The following is a 22,242-nucleotide window of genomic DNA, read 5'->3' as shown; positions in this document are numbered from 1 at the left end:
ATATTTCAAAAGCACAAAACACACCACCATATTTTTGTTTGTCAGATAGCAGCCCTAGCGCTCCCAGCTTCTTATTCATTAAGGTTGAAAAAGAGAGCTAATATATTTATTTTAAAGATTCATCAGTTACTGCAAATGAACTATTATTTGCATTCAAGCTTCATAACTGTAACAGAAAAGTGATATATCAAGAACAGTACCAGAATGGACAACCTGCCATTTAATAAACTTGATATCTAAAATGTTAGATCCTAGCATTTTTTAGGAAAATACCTAGCATTATAGCTAATGTGACTTTTTATGCTCGATTTTGTTCAAAATTAATTTCCAGAAAAATGGTTCCAGCAGATTGTTCCATTAGCAGACAAAGTACCAGGACTATATAAGCAGTGGCACACATTACAGAGAAAATAGCCTAAGCGGCTAAATATTTTTATTCCTTCGGATAAATCATATGCACTACTTGTGTTTTATAAAATGGCAGTTCATTAAGTTTAAAGCTCCCAAGTTCAAGTTAGGTCTAGAAACCTAAAGCTGTTAAAGTCATTCAATATACGAAAATTCCCTTTTTTTATAGATTTATCAATAACACTCATTGGCAGTTGAGAATTCCAGTTGCTGACTTATAGCAGCTATTACTGAGACTAGCTTTCCCCAACCTTGTTCATCAAGGGAAGTTATTAGTAGGAAGATACCAGAAATAAATTTAACCTAACTACCATCCACGAATTTGGCTTAGTTACTCATTTTTCAGACTGAAAAAATAGGATTGGAAAAAAATTCCGCATTTTTTAAAATGAACTCAAATTAAGAGTTTCGATTAGAATCGTACAACTGTATCTAATTGGCACTTGAAAAACTCAAAGTTTTTGCCTAACATTTAGCAACTCCAAGTGGGATATGACTTTCCGTCTCCTTCAAAAAGATGGGATGAGGGTAGTGATGGGCGAATTTATTTGCTAGGTGTGAACTTGCGGCAAATTCCCGCCGGCGAATAAATTTGCGAAACCGCCGTGAAATTTCGCCAGCGAAAATTTGTCGTGTCAAAAAAATGTACACGGCACAGTTTAGCGAATTTTCCATGAAATTTGGGGAAAGGCGAAAAATTTGCGAAACAGAGTAAAAAAATGCGGCGCAGTTTCGCAAATTTTTGCGGAAAATTTTCGAATTTTCCGGCAAAGCGAAACGCCCCAAATTCGACCATCACTAGATGAGGGGGCATATTAACATAACATTGTATCAGGTAAGGATGACACTTGTCAGCCACTGGGTTTGAATTCTGTTTTTGATATTAGCTGATTTGTTTAATGTATTATAATTTTGATAGATATGCTTTTCTTATGGTACAGGTATGGGTTCTGTTATCCAGAAATCTGTTATCCAGAAAGCTCCAAATGAAGGAAATTATTCAAATAATAAAAATTTAAAAAAATTATTTCCCTTTTCTCTGTAATAATAAAACAGTACCTTGTACATGATCCCAACTAAGATATAATTAATCCTTATTAGAAGCAAAACCAGCCTATTGGATTTATATAACATTACATGATTTTCTAGTATGAAGATTTAAATTATGGAAAGTCCTAGTTCCCAAGCATCCTGGATAACAGGTCCTATACCTTTATATAATCTGTAACCAGTTAATACTTCCTACATGGTTTTAAGATGACATGTAAGGAGGTGAAATAGTGAAATATTAAATCGTGATTTTACAATATTCCTATGATTATGGGGACGATTTACCGACAATCGAATTGCTATTTTTTTTTCCCATGAATCTTGAAAAACTTGTGGTCTTCCTATATTTTTTAAAAGCTCTTATAATTCAAGCATTATCTAGTGAAAAAATCCACAAAAGCCTTTAATACAAAATGTTGTCGAGGTGCTATAGAAGGCAACGGGAGCCGCGGTGATCCTTTTGGCCCATTTTTATCAGAAATGTAGCAGTTTTTGGATTTGTATTTTTTAGCAAATCGTTCAGTGATTTTTTCCGTTCGTATTTTTTAAAATTCAGATCTTTTAATAAAAATGACAATTGTGTTTTTTTTTCAAAAACCTCAAAAACCACTAAAAATCAACCTTTAATAAATAAGCCTCCAAGTGTGTGACTTACAGAATATGTCAGGTGGAATTTTGAATGGATCAAATAAAGATTCTTTTTAAGCAACATCCAATGTTCAATGTCCTGGAGTGTGGGAGCCCAAAAACTTGATTATGTCTTGTGTGCAATCTATGGGGTCCTGCACAATTGTTGCAGTTGTACATTTTTGTGAATTGCACATAGATTATGCGGGTTCCTATCTCCCACCCATAGCTCTCTGTCCATGCATTGGTGGACAGCTCTGTTGCAGATAGGCAACCCAACTAGACAACTCACTGTTAAGCTAAGCTACCTGTCAATCGTTTTATGCACTTTGCACACTGTGTGGGACATTGTAAATGTGCCCTATAGTTGAGGTGAGGACTGTATTGGCCCATTGATGCACTGTTCTCCTAGCAGGTTGCATGGGACCCTGTTATTGTCCAGTTAGTTGCCCAGAGGGCAAACAATTGGGTCAAATTGAGCTTGTTTGGTGGCCTTGGTAAAACAAGCAGAATTGGTGTGCATCGATAATTTTAAGCTCCACTGAAAATGGGTGAGGCTTTGTTTACACAACAGATGCAAATGGTTGAACACAGCAGGCCAGATAACAAAGTCAAATGTAAGGCAGCTTTTCTACTTTAAAGGGACAAAAAAAATGACATGTACAAGATAGACAAAAGCAGTAGGTCAGGGCAGATTAATCATTTTCATTTTGGTTATTTTTAAGCTTTAAAAGCCTGCAATTATCCAGCAAGCTTTGAATTATTTAATGCATCCACTATGCTACAGGCATTCTAATTCTAATAGTTCATTCAGGCATTATACATTTAGCCCATAAGTTATTTTATTTATTGAATTTTAAAATCAGATTCGATCAAGTTATCTTTTATGATGACACCAACATGAATGGGAGATGGGAAACAGGAGGCAATTCATGAAAGGATGAAAGGATGGCACACCACTGTACTGGAACCTCTTCAGATCTTGTCATGTTTTGAAGCCTTTTCATTATGGCTTCTGTAGCTCAAATAAGAAAATGATATTTACACCGACAAATTCAGTACAAAATGAATGTGTAACTAAATGCAAAAAAAAAAAGACCCCGTTGATGGGATGATTAGTAAACGGGTGTAGCCATTCTTGAGTAATGTTTAAACCCTCCAATTTGTAATCCCAAAATTTTACTATACAGGTATGGGAATGCTCGGAACCCCTGAGTTTTTTGCATAAGGGATTTTTATAATTTGAGTGTCCATACCTTTAGTCTATTAAATAATTCAAACATAAATCCAATAAGGATTAATTATATCTTATAATCAAGTACAGAGTTTTGTTCCACTATTACAAGAAAAAAGAAAATACATTTCAAACATTTGAATTATTTAATTCAAATGGAGTCTATGGGAGACTTCCTTTCCGTAATTTGAAACTTTTTGGATAACAGGTTTCCAGATAATGGATCCCATGCCTATATAAAGGACAAGAGAATTGTCAGTTGGGAAGCTCCACTAACTGTAGAAGGGGCAATAAACCTCTTTCAATAATATATTAATTTGGGTTTTTTTTTGCAGTTATTTTACATATATAACGATATGTATCGGGGTTACTCAGCCAAATTTTTTTTCCTGCTGCACATAGAAATATTGTGGATCAGTGATGATGATTTCACCTACTCTATGGGGCCCATTTATTAACAATCAAATTTATTTTTTTCTGTGAATCTTGAAAAACTTGTGTTTTTTTAAATTTTTTAAAAATCTCTAAAAATTCAAGATTTATCCAGTGAAAAAAACTCCAAAAGCCTTTCCTGTCAAACTTTGCGAAGTAAAAGTTGGTGAGGTGCTATAGAAGTCAATGGCAGGAGTACTGATCTTACTGGACCATTTTCAAATCAATATGTTAGAGGTTTTCAGATTTTTTTTCCCTGTGAATTGTCTGAAAAACTTACATTTTTAGAGATTTTCGTGGTATTTGGATTTTTTTCAGATCGTTCTGTGCATTTTTTTGTTCATACTTTTTTAATTCTGAACTTTTAATAAATTCAGTAACAGTAAATTCAATGACAGTCGTCGTTTTAGAGTTTGTAAGTTTAGTCGTGGTTTCTCTAAAACCACTAAAGACCGACCTTAAATATAAAGGCCTCCACATGGCTGATTCCAGCATGAGTTAGCAATTTGCAATGAACTACTGACCCTCAGCATGCTTGTGGTGGTACCCACATGAACCATTTGTATCTCAAAAAAACTTTAAGAAAAAACAAAACCTATTTGTGAAAAAGAATTACAGGGTAACTATTGCAAAAATTAAAATTTAATATAAGCTTTGGCATAGTGAAATAAGAAACTTTCTAAATACGATCAATTAAAAATTCTGTACCATTTCTGAAATAATCAAGTTTATGTTCACTATCCCTCTCTCAGCATGTGTCAGATATGTGGAGTTGGGTGTCAGATATTCAATGACAGTTAGATCCAATATATCTTTTAAGGGGCTCCTTTTGCCTAAAATATGCAGAATATTTATTTGATTGTATTTAGAAAGTTTCTTTTTATCAGTATGATGAAGCTTATATCAAATTTCCATTTTCACGACAAATCCCCTATTTCTTCATGGTTGTGAATTACACCTGGGAGAACATACACAAAAGTTTCTTCCGCCAACATGTACTATGGCAAGACCAAAATACAAATTTATTATGTCAGTGTGACATAAACCACAGCATTGAATGAAATCGCTTTGGATTGTTTTTTTATATACTAGCTTAAAAAAGTGGTGCTCATTAAAGATGTATATGGGGGAAATATATATTAAAGGAACAGTTCAGTATAAAAATAAAAACTGGGTTAATAGATAGGCTGTGCAAAATAAAAAATGTTTCTAATATAGTTAGTTAGCCAAAAATGTAATGTATTAAGGCTGGAATGACTGGAATTGTAAGATAACATAACAGAAAACTACTTCCTGCTTTACAGCTCTCTAACTCTGAGTTAGTCAGCGACTTTAAGGGGACCACATGCGACATAACTAGTGATGGGCGAATTTGTCCCATTTCTCTTTGCCGAAAAATTTGCGAATTTCCAGTGAAATTTGCAAAACGGCAAAACATTTGTGAAACACTGCCGGCGTCTCATTTTGCATGCCGGCGCACATTCATTTGCTTAAATGTGCCGGCGTCTGAAAAAAACGATGCCAGCATCCGTTTTTTGGACATCGGCAATTTTCGCTGCAGTTTCACAAATTTATTCGTCGTCTGCGAAACGCGGGAATTCGCCCCGAATTTGCGCCTGCCAATAAAATTCGCCCATCACTAGACATAACTTTTACAATTGATCCTTAGCATGCAGGTCAGATTCAAAAGCAACAATTATGACCATTGTGCCCCCCTCAAGTCTCTGATTGGTTACTGCCTGGTAACCAATCAGTGGAAATCCAAGAGAGCTGCAAAGCAGGAAGTAGTGTTCTGGCTATTATGTTACACATCCAATCACTCCAGCCTTTATACATTACATTTTTGGCTAACTAATTGTATTTTTTATTTTGTACAGCCTATCTATTTACCCAGTTTTTATTTTTATACCAAACAATTCCTTTAAAGGTGACGTAAGTAAGAGTAAATGCTGAAAGCTGCACCCCAGCAAATCAGGGTTTTATTCATATTGTGTCTCACCTGCTTTCTGCAGTTCAGTGTAGCCCCATGGGTACAGAAAGCTAGAAAAGAATGTTAACTCTTGTGTTCCCGTACAGTGGAACACTTCAAAGAGCCACCAAAGAGTAGCGCAAGAGCAAACACAAAAGTGTAAAGGCCCTAAATCCTAGGTTTTGTGTTACATTTTTTTGGGCTCTTTACATTCAAATAATTAAAAGAATTTGTGGTTTTAGAGTACTTATTTAAATTCCAGATTTGTATCTCTAAAAAGTTAAATTCACAGAAAAGAAAAAAATATGAACTTTAGTAAAAAGTGTTGAAAGTCAATCAACTAATGCCTAAGTGCAGCAAGTTTAAGGAATAAAAACTGGCGGAGCTCACTGCTCAATGTAGTGTTGCATCTCATCCCCACAGCCGCCTATAAGCACATCTCCTACACTGTATATGCGTTGGCATGTTCGGCTTGGGAAATACATTAGTTAAAGAAGAAGGAAAGGCATTGTACACTTGGGGGTGCCAAATGTTAGGCACCCCAAGTAATTGTACTGACTTACCTGAAACCCCGGGGCTGGTGCTCCTATCAGCAGAAAACTGCACCGGCCCGGGGTTATATCAGTGAGCACCACGGATCGATCTTCTTCTGTCTTACTCCTTTCTCGTGCGGCTGTGCATGCGCAGTAGAACGAAAAGCTGAACTTTAACGAAAAAGTTGGGTATTTTGTTAAACTGCAAATGCATTTGCCCCGGGAAATTCGAAGAAAGAAGAAGATATAAGTGGGTTGCTCCGTGGTGCTTTCCTATTTAGCCACCCATGTGCTGAGCCAAATCAAATATTATGTTCCAATCATTTGCCCCATAAATTTTGATTCGTATACAAGTATGGGACCAGTTATACAGAATGCTCGGGACCTGGGGCTTTCCCGGATAATGGAATTTCCATAATTTGGATCTTTATACTGTACCTCTACAAGAAAATCATTTAAACATTACATAAACTCAATAGGCTGGTTCTGCTTCCAATAAGGCTTAACGATATCCAAGTTTGGATCAAGTACAAGCTACTGTTTTATTATTACAGAGAAAACAGAAATCTGTTTTAAAAATTCCAATTATTTGTATAAATGAAGTCTATTGAAGATGGCCTTTCCGTAATTCAGAATTTTCTGGATAATGGGTTTCCAAATAATGGATCTATACCTGTACATACATTTAGGGGCACATTTACTTAGCTCGAGTGAAGGATTCGAATAAAAAATACTTCAAAATTCAAAGTATTTTTTTGGCTACTTCGACCATTGAATTGGCTACTTCGACCTTCGACTTCGACTACGACTTCGAACTAAAAATCATTAGACTATTCGACCATTCAATAGTCGAAGTACTGTCTCTTTAAAAAAAACTTCGACCACCTACTTCGCCACCTAAAACCTACCGAGCACCAATGTTAGCCTATGGGGAAGGTCCCCATAGGCTTTCTAGCCAATTTGGGATCGAAGGAAAATCGTTTGATGGATTAAAATCCTTCGAATCATTCGTTCGATCAAACGATATTCGAAGTCGAAGGATTTAACTTCGAGGGTCGAATATCGAGGGTTAATTAACCCTCGATATTCGACCAATAGTAAATGTGCCCCATAGTAAACCCACATTAGGGGGCACATTTACTTCGACTTCGATATTCGATTTACCACATTTCCTTTGATCGAATGATCAAAGGAAAAATCCATCGGAAGGATTTTAATCCAACGATCGAATGATTTTCCTTCAATCAAAAAAAGTTAGGAAAGCCTATAGTGACCTTCCCCATAGGCTAACATTGGTGGTCGGTAGGTTTTAGGTGGCGACGTAGGTGGTCGAAGTTGAAGGTCGAAGTAGCTAATTCGATGGTCGAAGTAGCCTAAAACATACTTCGAAATTTGAAGTATTTTTTATTCTAATCCTTCACTCGAGCTAAGTAAATGTGCCCCTAAATATTTGGGCAGACCCAAACAGGTACCCATTATTCCACAGAGATCCATGCATAGCTCCAAATGCTTACAACTACCTACAGAGAACTGCTTAGTGGCATTTGTAATTTGGAATGTTCCTGAGAGGGACCAATTGGATTTAGCCTTGTAGACAGTACCTACACAGCATAGCACCACTGTGTATAGTAATAAAGTGAAGAATTAAATTTGGTGTAAGTATTTATGCTACTATGCCATTATTCATACCAATAAAGAGAACATACTAATTAAAAAATAGAGAATGGAAATGTAATGTAACAAGGGTTTCAAGCTAATAGACCCCATAAATGTACTACTTTTCTAGTATTATCATTAATGAATGGTTAATAATAATAAATGATATATATGCTTTAGCAGAACCATGTACTAATGAGAGTTACATCAGGCAAAATATTGTGGATAATAGAGATGCAGAGTGAAGGTGAGTTAAAAGAATAGAAAGGTGAGGAAATTCACTGACGGACCATTTGAGGGAAATAATAGGATGAAAGTGCTGAAACCTCTGTGATCTCCCTCAATAAAGCAGTTCTGATAATGAAAATAGGATAAAGGAGTGAAAAAAAGAGACGTGAAAGCCGTTATTCACACCTTTAAATGTGAGCAATCATTAGCAAAAGGAAAGAATTAGCACAGAGCTTTTCACTAGATTCTAATTTGATATTTGATCTTAATTACTTGTAAAAATAGGCTTATTTTGGTAAAATCACTAAACTGTTGGGGAAAAATATCAACAAAGCTCAATTAAGCCATGCATTTTCCATCATGCAGGGGATGAGAACAGTGGCCCCGTGAAAAACGTGGGGATCAAACAAAGCAGCAAATTGATTTTTGTAAGTTTTGAAGTGTATTTAGGCTTTGTACAATACTGCTCATTGGCTTTTAATTTAATGTATGATTCATCCACTATTGTTCAAAGAATGAGTGTACAGTGTGATAAATGCTCACATTTAACGGGTGTATAACTTGTTTTCTTGCAAGGATTCTATTCTGTAATGGTTTCCTCTGCAAAAGAAAGAATGTTTCTGATTTAAAAATCTTTCCCTAGCCAACTCCATGTCGTGCCTACTGTGATTTTCCCACCCCACTGCTCCCATCAGAAGGACACCCCAAAGCTTCAAAAGACCGAACCCTACACCCAGTCCGGCATTTTTTGTCCTTAAGTGTCAGTTTTCTGTTAGTTATCCTGGTAAATAATTCAGGTAGTTTTAGATGGAGAAGAGCAGAGATGGAGAAGAGAAGATTTATTTAAGTGCACCCCGAAAAATTTGTTTGTAAAGTTTGTAAGCCTGGGCACCTCCATCATCCTTAGCAGCATGCAGGGAGATACAACAAGGGCACGGGAGTAATAATTTGGACAAAAATGAAAGATGTTTACATTTTTAGAAATGGTCTTTAGTGTTTCAGGTATGTGACTCTAAGGGGCACATTTACTTAGCTCGAGTGAAGGATTAGAATAAAAAATACTTTGAAATTTGAAGTATTTTTTTGGCTACTTCGACCATCGAATTGGCTACTTCGACTACGACTTCGAATCGAACTAAAAATCGTTCGACTATTCGACGATTCGATAGTCAAAGTACTGTCTCTTTAAAAAAACCTTTGACCACCTACTTCACCATCTAAAACCTACCGAGCACCAATGTTAGCCCATGGGGAAGGTCCCCATAGGCTTTCCTAGCAATTTCTGATCGAAGGAAATTCGTTTGATCGACGGATGGATTAAAATCCTTAGAATCGTTCGATTCGAAGGATTTAATCGTTCGATCGAATGATTTTTCCTTCGATCGTTCAATTGAACGAATTGCGGTAAATCCTTCGACTTCGATATTCGAAGTTGAAGGATTTAACTTAGATTGGCGAATATCAAGGGTTAATTAACCATCGATATTCGACCCATAGTAAATGTGCCCCTAAATGAGCAATTATTTGTCCAGCAATGGCACAGTATGAGTCACAGGAGTATATCAGGTCTGGTGCTGAACACGGGAAGGATGCACACAGGCATTATTAATTAATTTATAATTTGTGAGGAGATTAAAAAAAAATACAAGACTTTTTTTTTAACAGGAGCACTAACATGCATCATGCATTGATTAAATATGGAGCAGAATTTGGTGATGCATCTGGCTCAGCATATTGCAGAATGACACACCCATTTTTTTTTATTTTGTTTTTTATGTGTAAATTGTCTCAGAATATAAGTGCCAACACCATTCTAATACTTAATTCAAAGGTGAACTGCTCTTTAAAGACAAATTAAACCTTTAAAAAGAATACAATTAGAAGTACTGTATTTTATATACTAAACATACTATGCTAGGCCAACCTTTCCACAGCTTTCCACCATTAAAGGGCTGTAGTGGCCTTTGGCTGGTACAGAAGCCCAAAATATAGGTTTAGAATTTCTTGCTTAACTGTTCTGGAGTTATATGTTAATTCTGTTGGGCAAATTTACAAAAAAAAAATCTTATTTTTTAACAAATATATTTCTTTAAAATTCTACAAATTCAAGATTTATTAAGTTTAAAAACTGTGGAAACCTCTAATACAAAACTGCACTCAAAAAAAAGCAGTTGAGGTCCCATAGAAGTCAAGGAAGCTGCACTAATCTTACTGGAAGATTTTTAATTCGGACTTTTTCAGAGTTTTTCAGAATCTTTTTTCACCAGTAATTCACAGGTAAACTCATTTTTAGAGGTTTTAGAAATACTCGTATTTTGTAGTGCACCATTTTTTTCAATTCATATTTGTATAATTGGAACTTTTAATAAATTCCATGGTATTAGTAGTTTTAAAGGAGTAGTAGTTTCAAAAGTCTCTGAAACCACTAAAATCAACCACTAATAAATAGGCCTCCACATACAAGGGAAATTTGTGCTCACCCCTAATTTTTAAAACCATTAGGCGGGGGTGCAATGAGGCTGTGACCACAAAATACATATATATACAAATACTGTAGAATATTTGTCTATAGGCCTACACATGGCATGATCAAATGCTAAAAACTGCAGATAATAATATATTATTCTCTTACATCAATGTATTTTTCTTTTACAGATGAGAATAGGAATTCACTCTGGCTCTGTCCTTGCTGGTGTTGTTGGTGTAAGAATGCCACGTTATTGCCTGTTTGGAAATAATGTTACTCTGGCTAGTAAATTTGAATCAGGAAGCCATCCTCGTAGAATAAACGTCAGTCCAACAACATACCAGTGAGTATTCCAAATGTTCTGTACATGGTTTGTTGTAGGGATGCACCGAATCCAGGATTCGGTTCAGGATTCGGCTAGTATTCGGCCTTTTTAAGCAGGATTCGGATTCGGCCGATCCTTCTGCCTGGCCGAACCGAATCCAAATCTTAATTTGCATATGTAAATTAGGGGTGGGAAGAGAAATCACATGACTTTTTGTCACAAAACAAGGAAGTCAAAATTTTTCCCCTTCCCACCCCTAAATTTACATATGCAAATTAGGGTTCGGATTCAGTTCGGTATTCGCCCGAATCTTTCGCAAAGGATTCGGGGGTTCGGCCGAATCCAAAAAAGTGGATTTGGTGCATCCCTAGTTTGCAGAATATTTTTTTTTTTGAAAATAAGAAAGAAGATGTTTATAACTTAGCAAAAGACAAATGTATCATTTAATCAGGAGTAAAAGCACTTTGTGAGGGACTGGCATGGCCAAGGCAACGGGTGCCATTCTGCATTTTTGTAAAACTAACTACATTACACATACTGGTGATCAAATGCTGGAACTTGTAGCTTTGTAAGTACTATAGAGCCAGTAGTAGCCTGTCACTGCCATAGACTGTTGTGCCCAGGTCAATCAAAGATTTTGAGTTTATTTGAAAACTTGAAAAGCCAACTTTTAGATGCTAGTTAGTGTTTTCTTGAAAATTTGAGTTTGCATTTTTTCCCCATGAAAAAACATGATTCAAGGTAACTCACATTTGTCCCCCTCCCCCAGCTCAAATAGCGGTAACAACTCAAGTTTAAATTTCTCTGCCCTATTGTGGGTATGTAATTGAGTTTTTACCACAATTAAAGGATTTTTGTGCCATAAATTGGAAATTCCAGTTTCCAAAATTAAAACATTTAAGAATTATTTCTATATAGCTTTGGCGGATTCACTGAAAATAAAGAGTAGAATGTGATTTCACTGTGTTTGCGATTTTAGTTCAGGTTTTTAAGCAATCAAGTTTTTTCATACGTAACCAGACATATAAGAAATATTCAAGTTTTCAAATTCTAAAAACTGTTTAAATTCCCATTTTGATTAATACACCTACTTATGTTTTGGCTAATGATTTCTTCATGGAACTTACCATCAATGTCATGTGAAAGATGAAAAAATGTGTTTCTTCTTCACCGTACCAGTCAGAAATTACACTAATACGTGCAACCGGCCTTAGTTTGTCTTGTGTTTTGTTCCGGTCTGATCACACATTATTTATTCACTAAAACTCTACACTTTATTTTAAAAAAATTGCGACCAAATTATCGCAAGAAGGCATGGGCCAATGTTTTCGCCTTGTTTCACCACGAATGACGCCCATAGAATTGTATGGCGTTGCATGTTAATGGGCATTGGTGACATTTCGCTGGCAGGGAATTTTTTGCGAAACGGGTCAAATTCGCCCAAGCCTAGCAAGAACGCTAATGACTTTTTTTCTGCAGAGCTAATTGGTCTTTTTTGTATCTATTCCTCTTGGTGAGAAAACTATGAGGGGAGTCATTCTAATTACCTTCGTTTTTCACATCTCTAAAAAAGTTGGCTTTCTATGATGCTAGCTGTACCGAAATGCCAGTTGTTGCATTAATAAAACTCAATTATTATATCATATAACAATTTTTTTTCTAAGCCATTTAACAAAGAGCATTGCATCTAATTATTATATATATTTACAGTAGTACTGTAAAGAATATTCTAAAGCCATGTTCTCAGTGACTACAAAAATTGTTCCAAATGTAGCAGAAAACACGAGGAAACCTCCTTGAATTTCAATTAATTTGCCCCAGATCAGATTTGCTATTGAGTTTTGCCACTCGTAGTCTGGGTTAATGGCAAAGGAGGGACATAGAAATGGATTCATTTTATTTCAAGAAAATATTAGGTTACATAAAACAATGCCTTAAATTTCTGGACTATGAAAAATATATTTATAGTTTTTAGAAATCTTCTGGGGACTGACATTTAGAAATGGCTCTAGAGTCGCAAATTATAATTATACAGACAAAGTTGTAATGTTTTTACACTGCAGGAGAATCTGGCAGATGGAATGAAATCAAAGATTGCAAACTGGGCAGTTCATTAGGAATTAGCAGGAATGAGGTGCAAAAGCCTCAGAGTCTGGAATTTTGATGGATTGGCCAGTTGGTTCCTATTGCGTAATCAGATCAATTCTTTATGCAGGATGGTGATAAACTGAAAATATGACAAGAATAGACATACATTTAGGATAATGGATCTCTCTGTAATTTGTATCTTTGTACCTTATGTCTACTAGAAAACCATATAAATATTAAAAAAATCAATGGTTTGGTTCTGCATTAAATACGGAATAATTATATTGTAGTTTGGATCAAGTGAAATGTACTGCTTTATTATTAAAGATAAAAAGGAAATCATTTTGAAAAATCTGGATTATTTGGATAAAATAGGGTCAATGGGCGACAGCCTTTCTGTAATTCAGAGCTTTCTGGATAACGGGTTTCTGGATAATGGTTCCCATACCTGTACTTTCAGAGTGTTATCAAGACAGAGATCAACTAACGTCCAATGGAATAACTCTTCTCTTTTACCTCCTGGCCCAGATCTTGTAGACCCAGTTAACAGGAAATCCTCCTTCTAACATTCAAAGCCTTTCACTCACATTTCCTCACTTGTCTCCCTTGCTGAAAATTCAGATGTATATTGTTTTAGTAGATACTTGTATCTGCATAAACATTAGCTTACCAAGAGGGCCTCAAGGTTTTTATGATTTGCAGAATACATATTCTATTTGGTTTGTTGCCTTTTCCTCTGGGATTTCACATTATTTTGTTTTGCAAGCTGTAGTATCCAGCTCAAGGCAACAGTTGGAATAATAAATGACTAGCATGGATGTGAAAGTGTAACGAACAGGTGAAATTAGGGAGATAATTGCTCTAATTAAGGTACACACAAGGTTGCCGTTAAAAGCAGCATCTTCCCACATCACCAAAAAAAAATTAAATTAACACACAGACCTCATTGCTTTATCTTAAAAACAAGCTTTATTTATTATTATTTAAAAAGGAATAAAAACTTACAGTAGCACTTGCTTTTGACATTATACCCTCCGCTGCGAGACTCCAACAAATACATATATTAAGGATAATTATAGCACTTCTTTAAAAGCAAGAACGCTAATGACTTTTTTTTCTGCAGAGCTAATTGCTCTTTTTTGTACCTATTCCTCTTGGTGAGAAAACTACGAGGGGAGCCATACTAATTACCTTCGCTTTTCACATCTCTTAAAAAAAAGTTGGCTTTCTATGATGCTAGCTGTACCGAAATGCCAGTTGTTGCATTAATAAAACTCAATTATTATATCATATAACAATATTTGTCTTCTAAGCCATTTTAAAAAGAGCATTGCATCTAATTATAATATATATTTACAGTAATACTGTAAAGAATATTCTTAATGTTCACAGTGACTACAAAAATCATTCCAAATGTAGCAGAAAACTTTAAGGGGCAAATTCACTAAGATTCGTAGTTGCGCCAGGCGTAACTTCGCCGCACTTCGCCAGGCGTAGTTTCGTCAGCGCTTCGCAAATTCACTAAAATCCGAAGTTGCACTCAGGGGTAGCATAAGGTTGCGAAGTTGCGCTACCGTTGATTCGCTAAGCAAAGTGAAGTTACGCTAGCGATGGTTAATTTGCATACGGCACCAAATTCAAATTTCAATGGAGGAATATGTAGCAGCACTACAAATGCCTGGGAAACCTTTAAAACATCAAATAAAATTTTTATTTTGCCCAACACATGTGCCCACTGTATAGTTAAGTTTAGTGATGGGCGAATTTGCGACGTTTCGCCGCAAAATTCACGAATTTCGTGTGAAACTCGCAAAACGGCTAAATATTCGCGAAATGTTTTCTCGTTTTTGACACCGGCGCCCGTTTTTTTCCGACACAGATGAAAAATTTTTTTGACCCTGGGGAATTATTCCGGCGAATTTTCATGGGCGTTTCGCAAATGTATTCGCTGGCGGCGAATCACACAAATTCGCTGCAAATTCGCGCCTGGCGAATAAATTCGCCCATCACTAGTTAAGTTGCCATGAGTTAGAAAATGTAGGGGGGAAGGAGGGGAGCCCCAAAAAAATTTTCGATCTTTTTCAGCCTATCACCCATATTATAGAAAAAACGCCAGCGTTTTTTGGGACTTGGAAAAAATTTTAACTTTTTTTGAAGAAATTCCTATCTGGTCTGAGGTGGCGAAGGAAGTCTAGCGCAAAAGATAGCGTTCAGAACAATGTGCGCGTCAGTGAATTTGCGTAGTTACGTCCGTTGTGCAAATTCGCCAGGCGTAAGGGTGCGAAGTTACGCTAGCGAAATTACGCCAGTGTCCGATAGTGAATTTGCGAAGTAACGAAAATGGCCAATGTTAGCGAATTGACGCTAGCGTTAGGCGCTTCGGCGCATAGTGAATTTGCACCAAAGAATAGGTGAAAACAATAGAGGAAGAAAACTCCTTGAATTTTAATACATTTTCCCCTTAGATGCACATTTATCAAAGTATTTTAGAGTTTTTTTTAAACTTAGTTTTAACTCATTTTCTCTAAAACCATGAATGCCATGAAAGTTATTGAAAGATCCAAAGAAAACCCCACTCAAAATTGAATAAAATGGTCCAATAGGATTTGTGCAGCTCCCATTGACTTCTATAGGACCTCAGCAACTTTTACATGGTGAAATCTTGCAGTAGGTTTTTACATTTAATAAATATAATTTGTTTAGAGTTTTAAAGAAATCTAGACAAACCATGATTTTTTTTAGAGACTTGTGGAAAAAAAATAAAATTCTAATGTTAGTAATTGGCCCCCTTGTGTCTATATTATCCCCTCTAAATTTTATATTTAGTTTCCTAGGTAAAACTCTGCAAGATCTTGGCACAAAAAACAGGCAAATTACAAACCAATTACTTTAACAGCTGTGATATTTATTTTTATTGTATGTTTTTTTCTAGACTATTGAAAGATGAAGAAAATTTCCACTTTGTACCCCGTTCTCGCGAGGAGCTTCCAGAAAACTTTCCAGAAGAAATATCTGGGATTTGCTATTTCCTGGAGGCCAACAGTGGTCAGAAGCAACCAAAGCATTCTTTAACATCTGTTAGAATGAGAAAGGTTTCCTACAACATCGGCACTATGTACCTTAGGGAGACGAGTGTATGAAACCGTCTGCAGATTGAAGACTTTTTAAAAATAAAAAAAGCACAAACCCAATATTGGGTCAGGATTGCAGAGGTTCTATCTGTTTCAATGAATAGTTGGAAACAGCAAGAGCTCTGCATAATGTCAGGCAATAATCATTTTATTTTTTGTTCAGAGGTAGTTGACGTGTTATGAACACAGCCTTCATTATTATTGTATACAATTAATGGAGGATAGAAGTTGAAAGAGTTTATCTACTTCCTAGATAATATTAGTCTATGAACAGACATTTTAGATTGACTTGGAGCAACTGACTTTCAATATATTCATTTTTTTTCCGTTAGAAGTCTGAAAACGAATAATATACTCATTCTTTTAATGATTCTCTCTTGTGTACCAACTCATGCTCACTCATCTGCTTGTGAACGTGTGCAACTATTCGCAAAATGTGAACGCAAACTACCTGATCAGGGTTTATTAATAACCGTCGTCAGCTGATGTGGAGATGTAGATTAGCTGACATCTACTTGCAAAACATCATTTCAATTTTTAGCACTGCAGTGGAAACATGGCCATTGATACGAATACAAAATGACAGATAATTGGTTTATAAGGTAATAGCTTTGTGTGATTTATAATATTCCATCTGGGACACCTGTAGATGTGTTCACTGAGGAGGGGAGTGTACAAGTCTTCATAAAGGCATGCGTCAAAAGATCATCCATTTTTTCTTGAATCTACTTCTCTTTTATTGTGTTGTAGGACCGTAAGTGTTGAGTGTAAATGGTAACAAAATGCCCATTTCCCACCATAGCACCTGAATGTACTTTCTGTAAAACTCAGATAATTCATATACAGATATTTAACCTTGCTATTTACTTACTATTTTCATCAGTGTAAATAACCACCAAGCTTCTTTGATATACATTGTCTGTGACAAAATAACATATTACATTGTTTTCAATAGTGAATATAAATCTGTTCTTATTCTTGGCGATCCATAGATCCCTAAACACTCACAATCCCATCAGGCCCTATTATGCATACTTTCAAAAAACATTCATACGTGAATCTGGGGGCCATGTAGATTTCATCAAAGTGAGAGAAATAGTCATTTAAAAACAGATTATTTCTATTATTATTATAGTAATGGTATAGAATTTTTACTATTATTTCTTTGCAGACTATTTTGATGGAGAAAATAGAATTGTTTAAATTAAAAAAAAATTATATAAAGTGATTAGTTCTAAGTTACACCACTTAAACGTGAATTATTGAATAGAACTATATATGGGGCCCATTTACTTAGCTCGAGTGAAGGGATAGAAGAAAAAAAACTTTGAATTTCGAATTTTTTTTGGCTACTTCGAACATCGAATGGGCTACTTCGACTTTCGACTTCAAATGGAACGATTCGAACTAAAAGAAATTCGACTATTCGACCACTCGATAGTCGAAGTACTGTCTCTTTAAGAAAAAACTTTGACCCCCTAGTTCGCGACCTAAAAGCTACCTAAGTCAATGTTAGCCTATGGGGAAGGTCCCCATAGGCTTCCTAAGTATTTTTTGGTCTAACAAAAATCATTCGATTGATAGATTAAAATCCTTCGAATCGAACGATCGAACAAATATCGCTAAATCCTTCGACTTCGATATTTGAAGTCGAAGGATTTAACTTCGACAGTCGAATATCGAGGGTTAATTAAGTAAATTTGCCCCTAAATGTGTGTGTATATGTGTGTGTATATATATATATATATATATATATATATATATATATATATATATATATATATATAATATTTCAGAAGGACCTGCACTCCAGTTTCTTGTGAATAAATAGTGCTTTATTTAATGCATATTTTATGTTTCGGCCCTTATTAGGGCCTTTTTCAAGGAAAAACTCAAATTTTTAGAGGGAAAAAAACCTTGAATTTTTCAAATTTTATTTTGCTCCAAAGCTGCTGACAAATCGACTGCAAAAATTCTTAAGTCATGTAAAAGTTAATGGCAAATGTCCCCTTTTACAATTGGAAGATGTTATTGGGGGAATGTAATAAAAGTCGGTAAAGGAAAAAATATTCACAATGCCAAAAGTTATGCGAACAAATTTGCCTTTGTGCGAATTTAATACAGCTTTTGCAAAAACAGAAACTGTTTAGCGACACCTCCGACAGTGGAAGAAGGTTTGGGAATTTTATAGTTTGCGCCAGTGCTCAGTTAATGTAATAAACCTTCTTACTGAAAAAGTTGTCATGTTTGCTCCAAAAGATTACGACACCTTCAAGCACTTCTTAAAAGTGGGCAATAAAAATTCGCAATGCACAATTAAAATTCGCAATGTAATACCAGTTTAAGAAAGAGTATTACTTTGTGAAATGAGACTTTTAATTCTTATTTGTGCTAATTGTTTTGCTCTTTGCGACTTTATTACACTCTCCCGTTTGTGCCTTTATGATGTGCTGTTTGAACTATAAAAAGTTTTTCTGCACCGAATAACATGATTCAAATTGCTGAGACTTTTCCCGCATGTACTGTTTTCATTCGGATTTTTAGTAAAATAAGCAACATTGTAGTTGAGAGTTAGGTCAAATTTTTATTTTTAATATAATGAGAAAAATTTGAGTTTTAATAAATACCCCCTTGGGTTTTTTTTTTGTAGTATAGAATCTCTTTCTCTTTTAGGCTCATTTGGGGGAAATGTAATAAAACTCGTGAAGAGAACAAATTTACGAATAAAAATGTGCCCAATGTAATATTCTTCATGAGGCTTTTATTGCATTGCGAATCCTATTTGCACATTGCAAACCTTTAACACCTGTTTGAAGGCGACTTAAACTTTTGGAGAAAACGTAAGAACTTTTTCATAAAGAAGTTTTATTACATACACTGCGCACTATTGCAAACTATAAAATTATCCTATTGTGAGGGGCAAAGTGTTTGCAAAGGCAAAATTGTTCACTTTATGAACATTTATTCGAATTGTGAACCATTTTGCGTCAGTGATCAAATATTACAGTCCCCCATTTGTATATAACACACTTTCCGTATATTACATGGACCAATACATGTCAGCTATTATTGTCTATATACATGGTCAAAATTATATGGGCACTTTATGGTTATATAAATTATACAATTAATTTTAACTTTATTTGAGTTTTTATTAACTGAAAGGCTTTATGACAAATATTACTGTAGATTAGTGATGGGCGAATTTTTTTGCCATGCATGGATTCACGGCAAATTTTCAGATTCCGCCGATGGCAAATGTTTTCACGAAACTGCAGAGAAAACTCAATGTGGGAAAATTTGCTGTGATAAAAAAATTGTCGCTCTTCAAAATTTTCCAACGTCAAGGTTATTCGGACGCCCATTGACTTTAATGTATTTTGACAAAAGAGTCGCGCGTGTATAAAAATTGTCACTCGTGTCAAAATTGTCGCACGTCAAAATAATTTTGACGGCCTTTGATTTCAATGCGTTTTGCAAACTTTTCGCCGTTTTGCGAATTTTCCCGGAGTTTAGCAAATTCCTCTGCAAAGTGAAACGGGAGAGATTCGCCATCACTACTGTAGATGTAATAGATATAAAATGTTTTCCTCATCAGATCCATGTATAATTATAAAAACTTTAAAAAGTGCCAAGTGATGGGCAGAATCTATTGAGGTCAACATTATAAATGGCAAACTTTCAGAATTCTACATTGCACTACAATATATATGTATATATATATATATATATATATATATATATATATATATATATATATATATATATATATATATATATATATAAAGGAAGCACTATCTGAATATACTAATGTATTCTTCTAACATAAATATTACATTTTTTCATACAATGGGTTATGATGGAAAGTAATTGACAATTGTGTAGTCCCAATAAAATTCCCCATCTGCCATCTTCACAAAGGCAATGGGGCTTTTATAAGCAACATGTGAAAAGATAATATTCCAAAAATTATATTTAAAATTTGTAACCCAAAATTAAGTCTTGCCAAATGAAAGAGAATGTATGTGTAACTTTATGTATAAAGAGCAACTAGGATACACAGAGCTGTACAATGTCACAGATTTACAAGGATTTGGGCTTTGGAATAGTCTAAGGTTGCAAAAGCTTGCTCCGTTATTTAATAAGGATTGTCCATTTGTCTCCCTCTGGTTGTTTTTGAATTTGATCTCCACCATGATCTCAAAGTTAAATAGGTGGATACTATATGGTCACAAAGAAGGACAGATGTTTTGGTTATTTGCTCTTTGAATCCCAGACTGGGTTAAAAAAAACAATTTAAGCAACTTTCCAATACAATTGGATAAAATGTAATTTTCTTTTATTGGGCAAAATGTTATCTTTTGTTTAGATCCCCTACCACACCTGTATAGGCTTTTAGAGATTTGTAGGAGACATTTTTACAAAATTTTTTTATTAAATACTGGCCTAGGATGGGGTGAAGTTGCAAAAGCTTGCTTTTATTTAGTAAGGATTTTCCACTTGTCCTCTGGTTGTTTTTGACCTTGAACTCCACCATGAGCAGAAAGGTAAGAGTTGTAGAACATTCAATCAAATTCAAATCAAAGTTTTTCCAAAAAAAAAACTTTAATTTTTGAAAGTCTACCAATTGATTCCAAATAGGTTCTAGAAGATCCCCCCATAGGCTAAAACAGCAATTCGGCAGGTTTTAGATGGCGAATAGTCGAAGTCGAATTTTTAAATTTCAATATTCGGATTTTTGAATTTGGACTATTCCCTAGTCGAGGTACACAAAAATAGCTCGAAATTCGAATTTTTTTTATTTGAAAATTCACCTAGACCTTTGATAAATCTACCCCATAGTGAGGTCACAGGGTGAAGTTCACTTAGAAAAGTCAAACTTTGTACACCAGTGTGGAAGTAGGTAATTACTTATAATGTGGAGGATTCTGATGTGTTTCTTCTTTATGAAATATTTGCTCAAAATGACATACCAAGAGGATGTTTTCAGCAAAAAAAAATGCAGGTAACTGGACAAGTAGTGGATGGCTACAGCTGTGGAGTCAATATTTGTGAGTGTACTTTTCAAATAAAATAAAACAGCCATCTTTGGAAGGTCTTATGAAACATTTTAGATAAAAAAAGTATATTCTCAGAGATGTAAATGAAAACTGCCAGACTAATACATACATGTAATAGTAAGTCCTCTTTTCTTTTTTTGTCTTTTCTTTTTGTTCTGTGTACTATAGGAGCTTGTAAAAACTTGTCAAATGGATATTTATTATATGTATCAAACAAAAGTGCGTCCTTTGTGTTTAAAAGTGTGTGCAGTGGCTTGTAGGTTGTGATACTCAAATGAAAATTTTGTCAGAAATAATATTTTTTAAAAAAGTATTCATTATATTTACCTTATATCATATGTGCCATAATAGAAAAAATATTTTCTTATTGTGTGGAAAAAAAAACATTTGTAACAGAAGACCTTTACCTTGATATGTAGCGCTTCCATCCACTTCGGTATACGTGCCAAGTCAGAATAACTTTGAGGTCACATGACAATATTGCACTTTCTGCTCATTTTCATACTAAAATAAATTGTAATCACACTTAAATCATCGATGTGCCAAGCATATGCCTAAAGTATCCTGCAATATATGTTGTGCCAATTCATGTTTAGAAATGCAAGGGAACAAAAGTGGCATGGATCAACCTCATATATAAATATATATATATATATATTGTAATACTACATAAATGGTATATATACTTTAACTGTTATTCTTAAACAACTAATGTAGTTGAGGCAGATTTACTAGAATTTGCATTTTAGAGTTTTTCAAAATATAAATGTTTTTCAAATGTAAAACATTATAATATTCTTTGTAGATAGCCAGCCTAATTACAAAGAAAACTGGCTCAGAAAAATTTGACTGTGTTAAATATCCTAATGTTCGTAAAAACTGTTTGAGTGTGCAAAATGTCACATTTTTTTTAAAACAGGGACCTGTTATCCAGACTGCTTGGGACCTGGGGTTTTCTGGATAATAGATCTTTCTGTAATTTGAATCTTCATACGTTACGTCTAATAGAAAATATTGTAAACATTAAGGGGCAT

The 22,242-nt window shown here is 34.9% G+C and overlaps 1 protein-coding gene across 1 annotated transcript in view; it reads left to right on the top strand.

The window, feature by feature from the left end:
- LOC108709988 (guanylate cyclase soluble subunit alpha-2) overlaps positions 1–17,246 on the top strand; it is a 116,492-nt gene extending 99,246 nt beyond the window's left edge. Inside the window, exons 7-8 of the mRNA XM_018250320.2 lie at positions 10,793–10,947; positions 15,950–17,246. Coding sequence (XP_018105809.1) covers positions 10,793–10,947; positions 15,950–16,157 — 363 coding nt within the window. The 3' untranslated portion in view covers positions 16,158–17,246. The remainder of the gene's footprint in view (positions 1–10,792; positions 10,948–15,949) is intronic.
- Positions 17,247–22,242: the final 4,996 nt, after the last annotated feature.

Source organism: Xenopus laevis, chromosome 2S (assembly GCF_017654675.1).
Source record: "Xenopus laevis strain J_2021 chromosome 2S, Xenopus_laevis_v10.1, whole genome shotgun sequence".
Taxonomy (NCBI): domain Eukaryota; kingdom Metazoa; phylum Chordata; class Amphibia; order Anura; family Pipidae; genus Xenopus; species Xenopus laevis.
The sequence above is the reverse complement of the archived record's forward strand: the minus strand, read 5'-3'. Positions and strand labels throughout refer to the sequence as shown.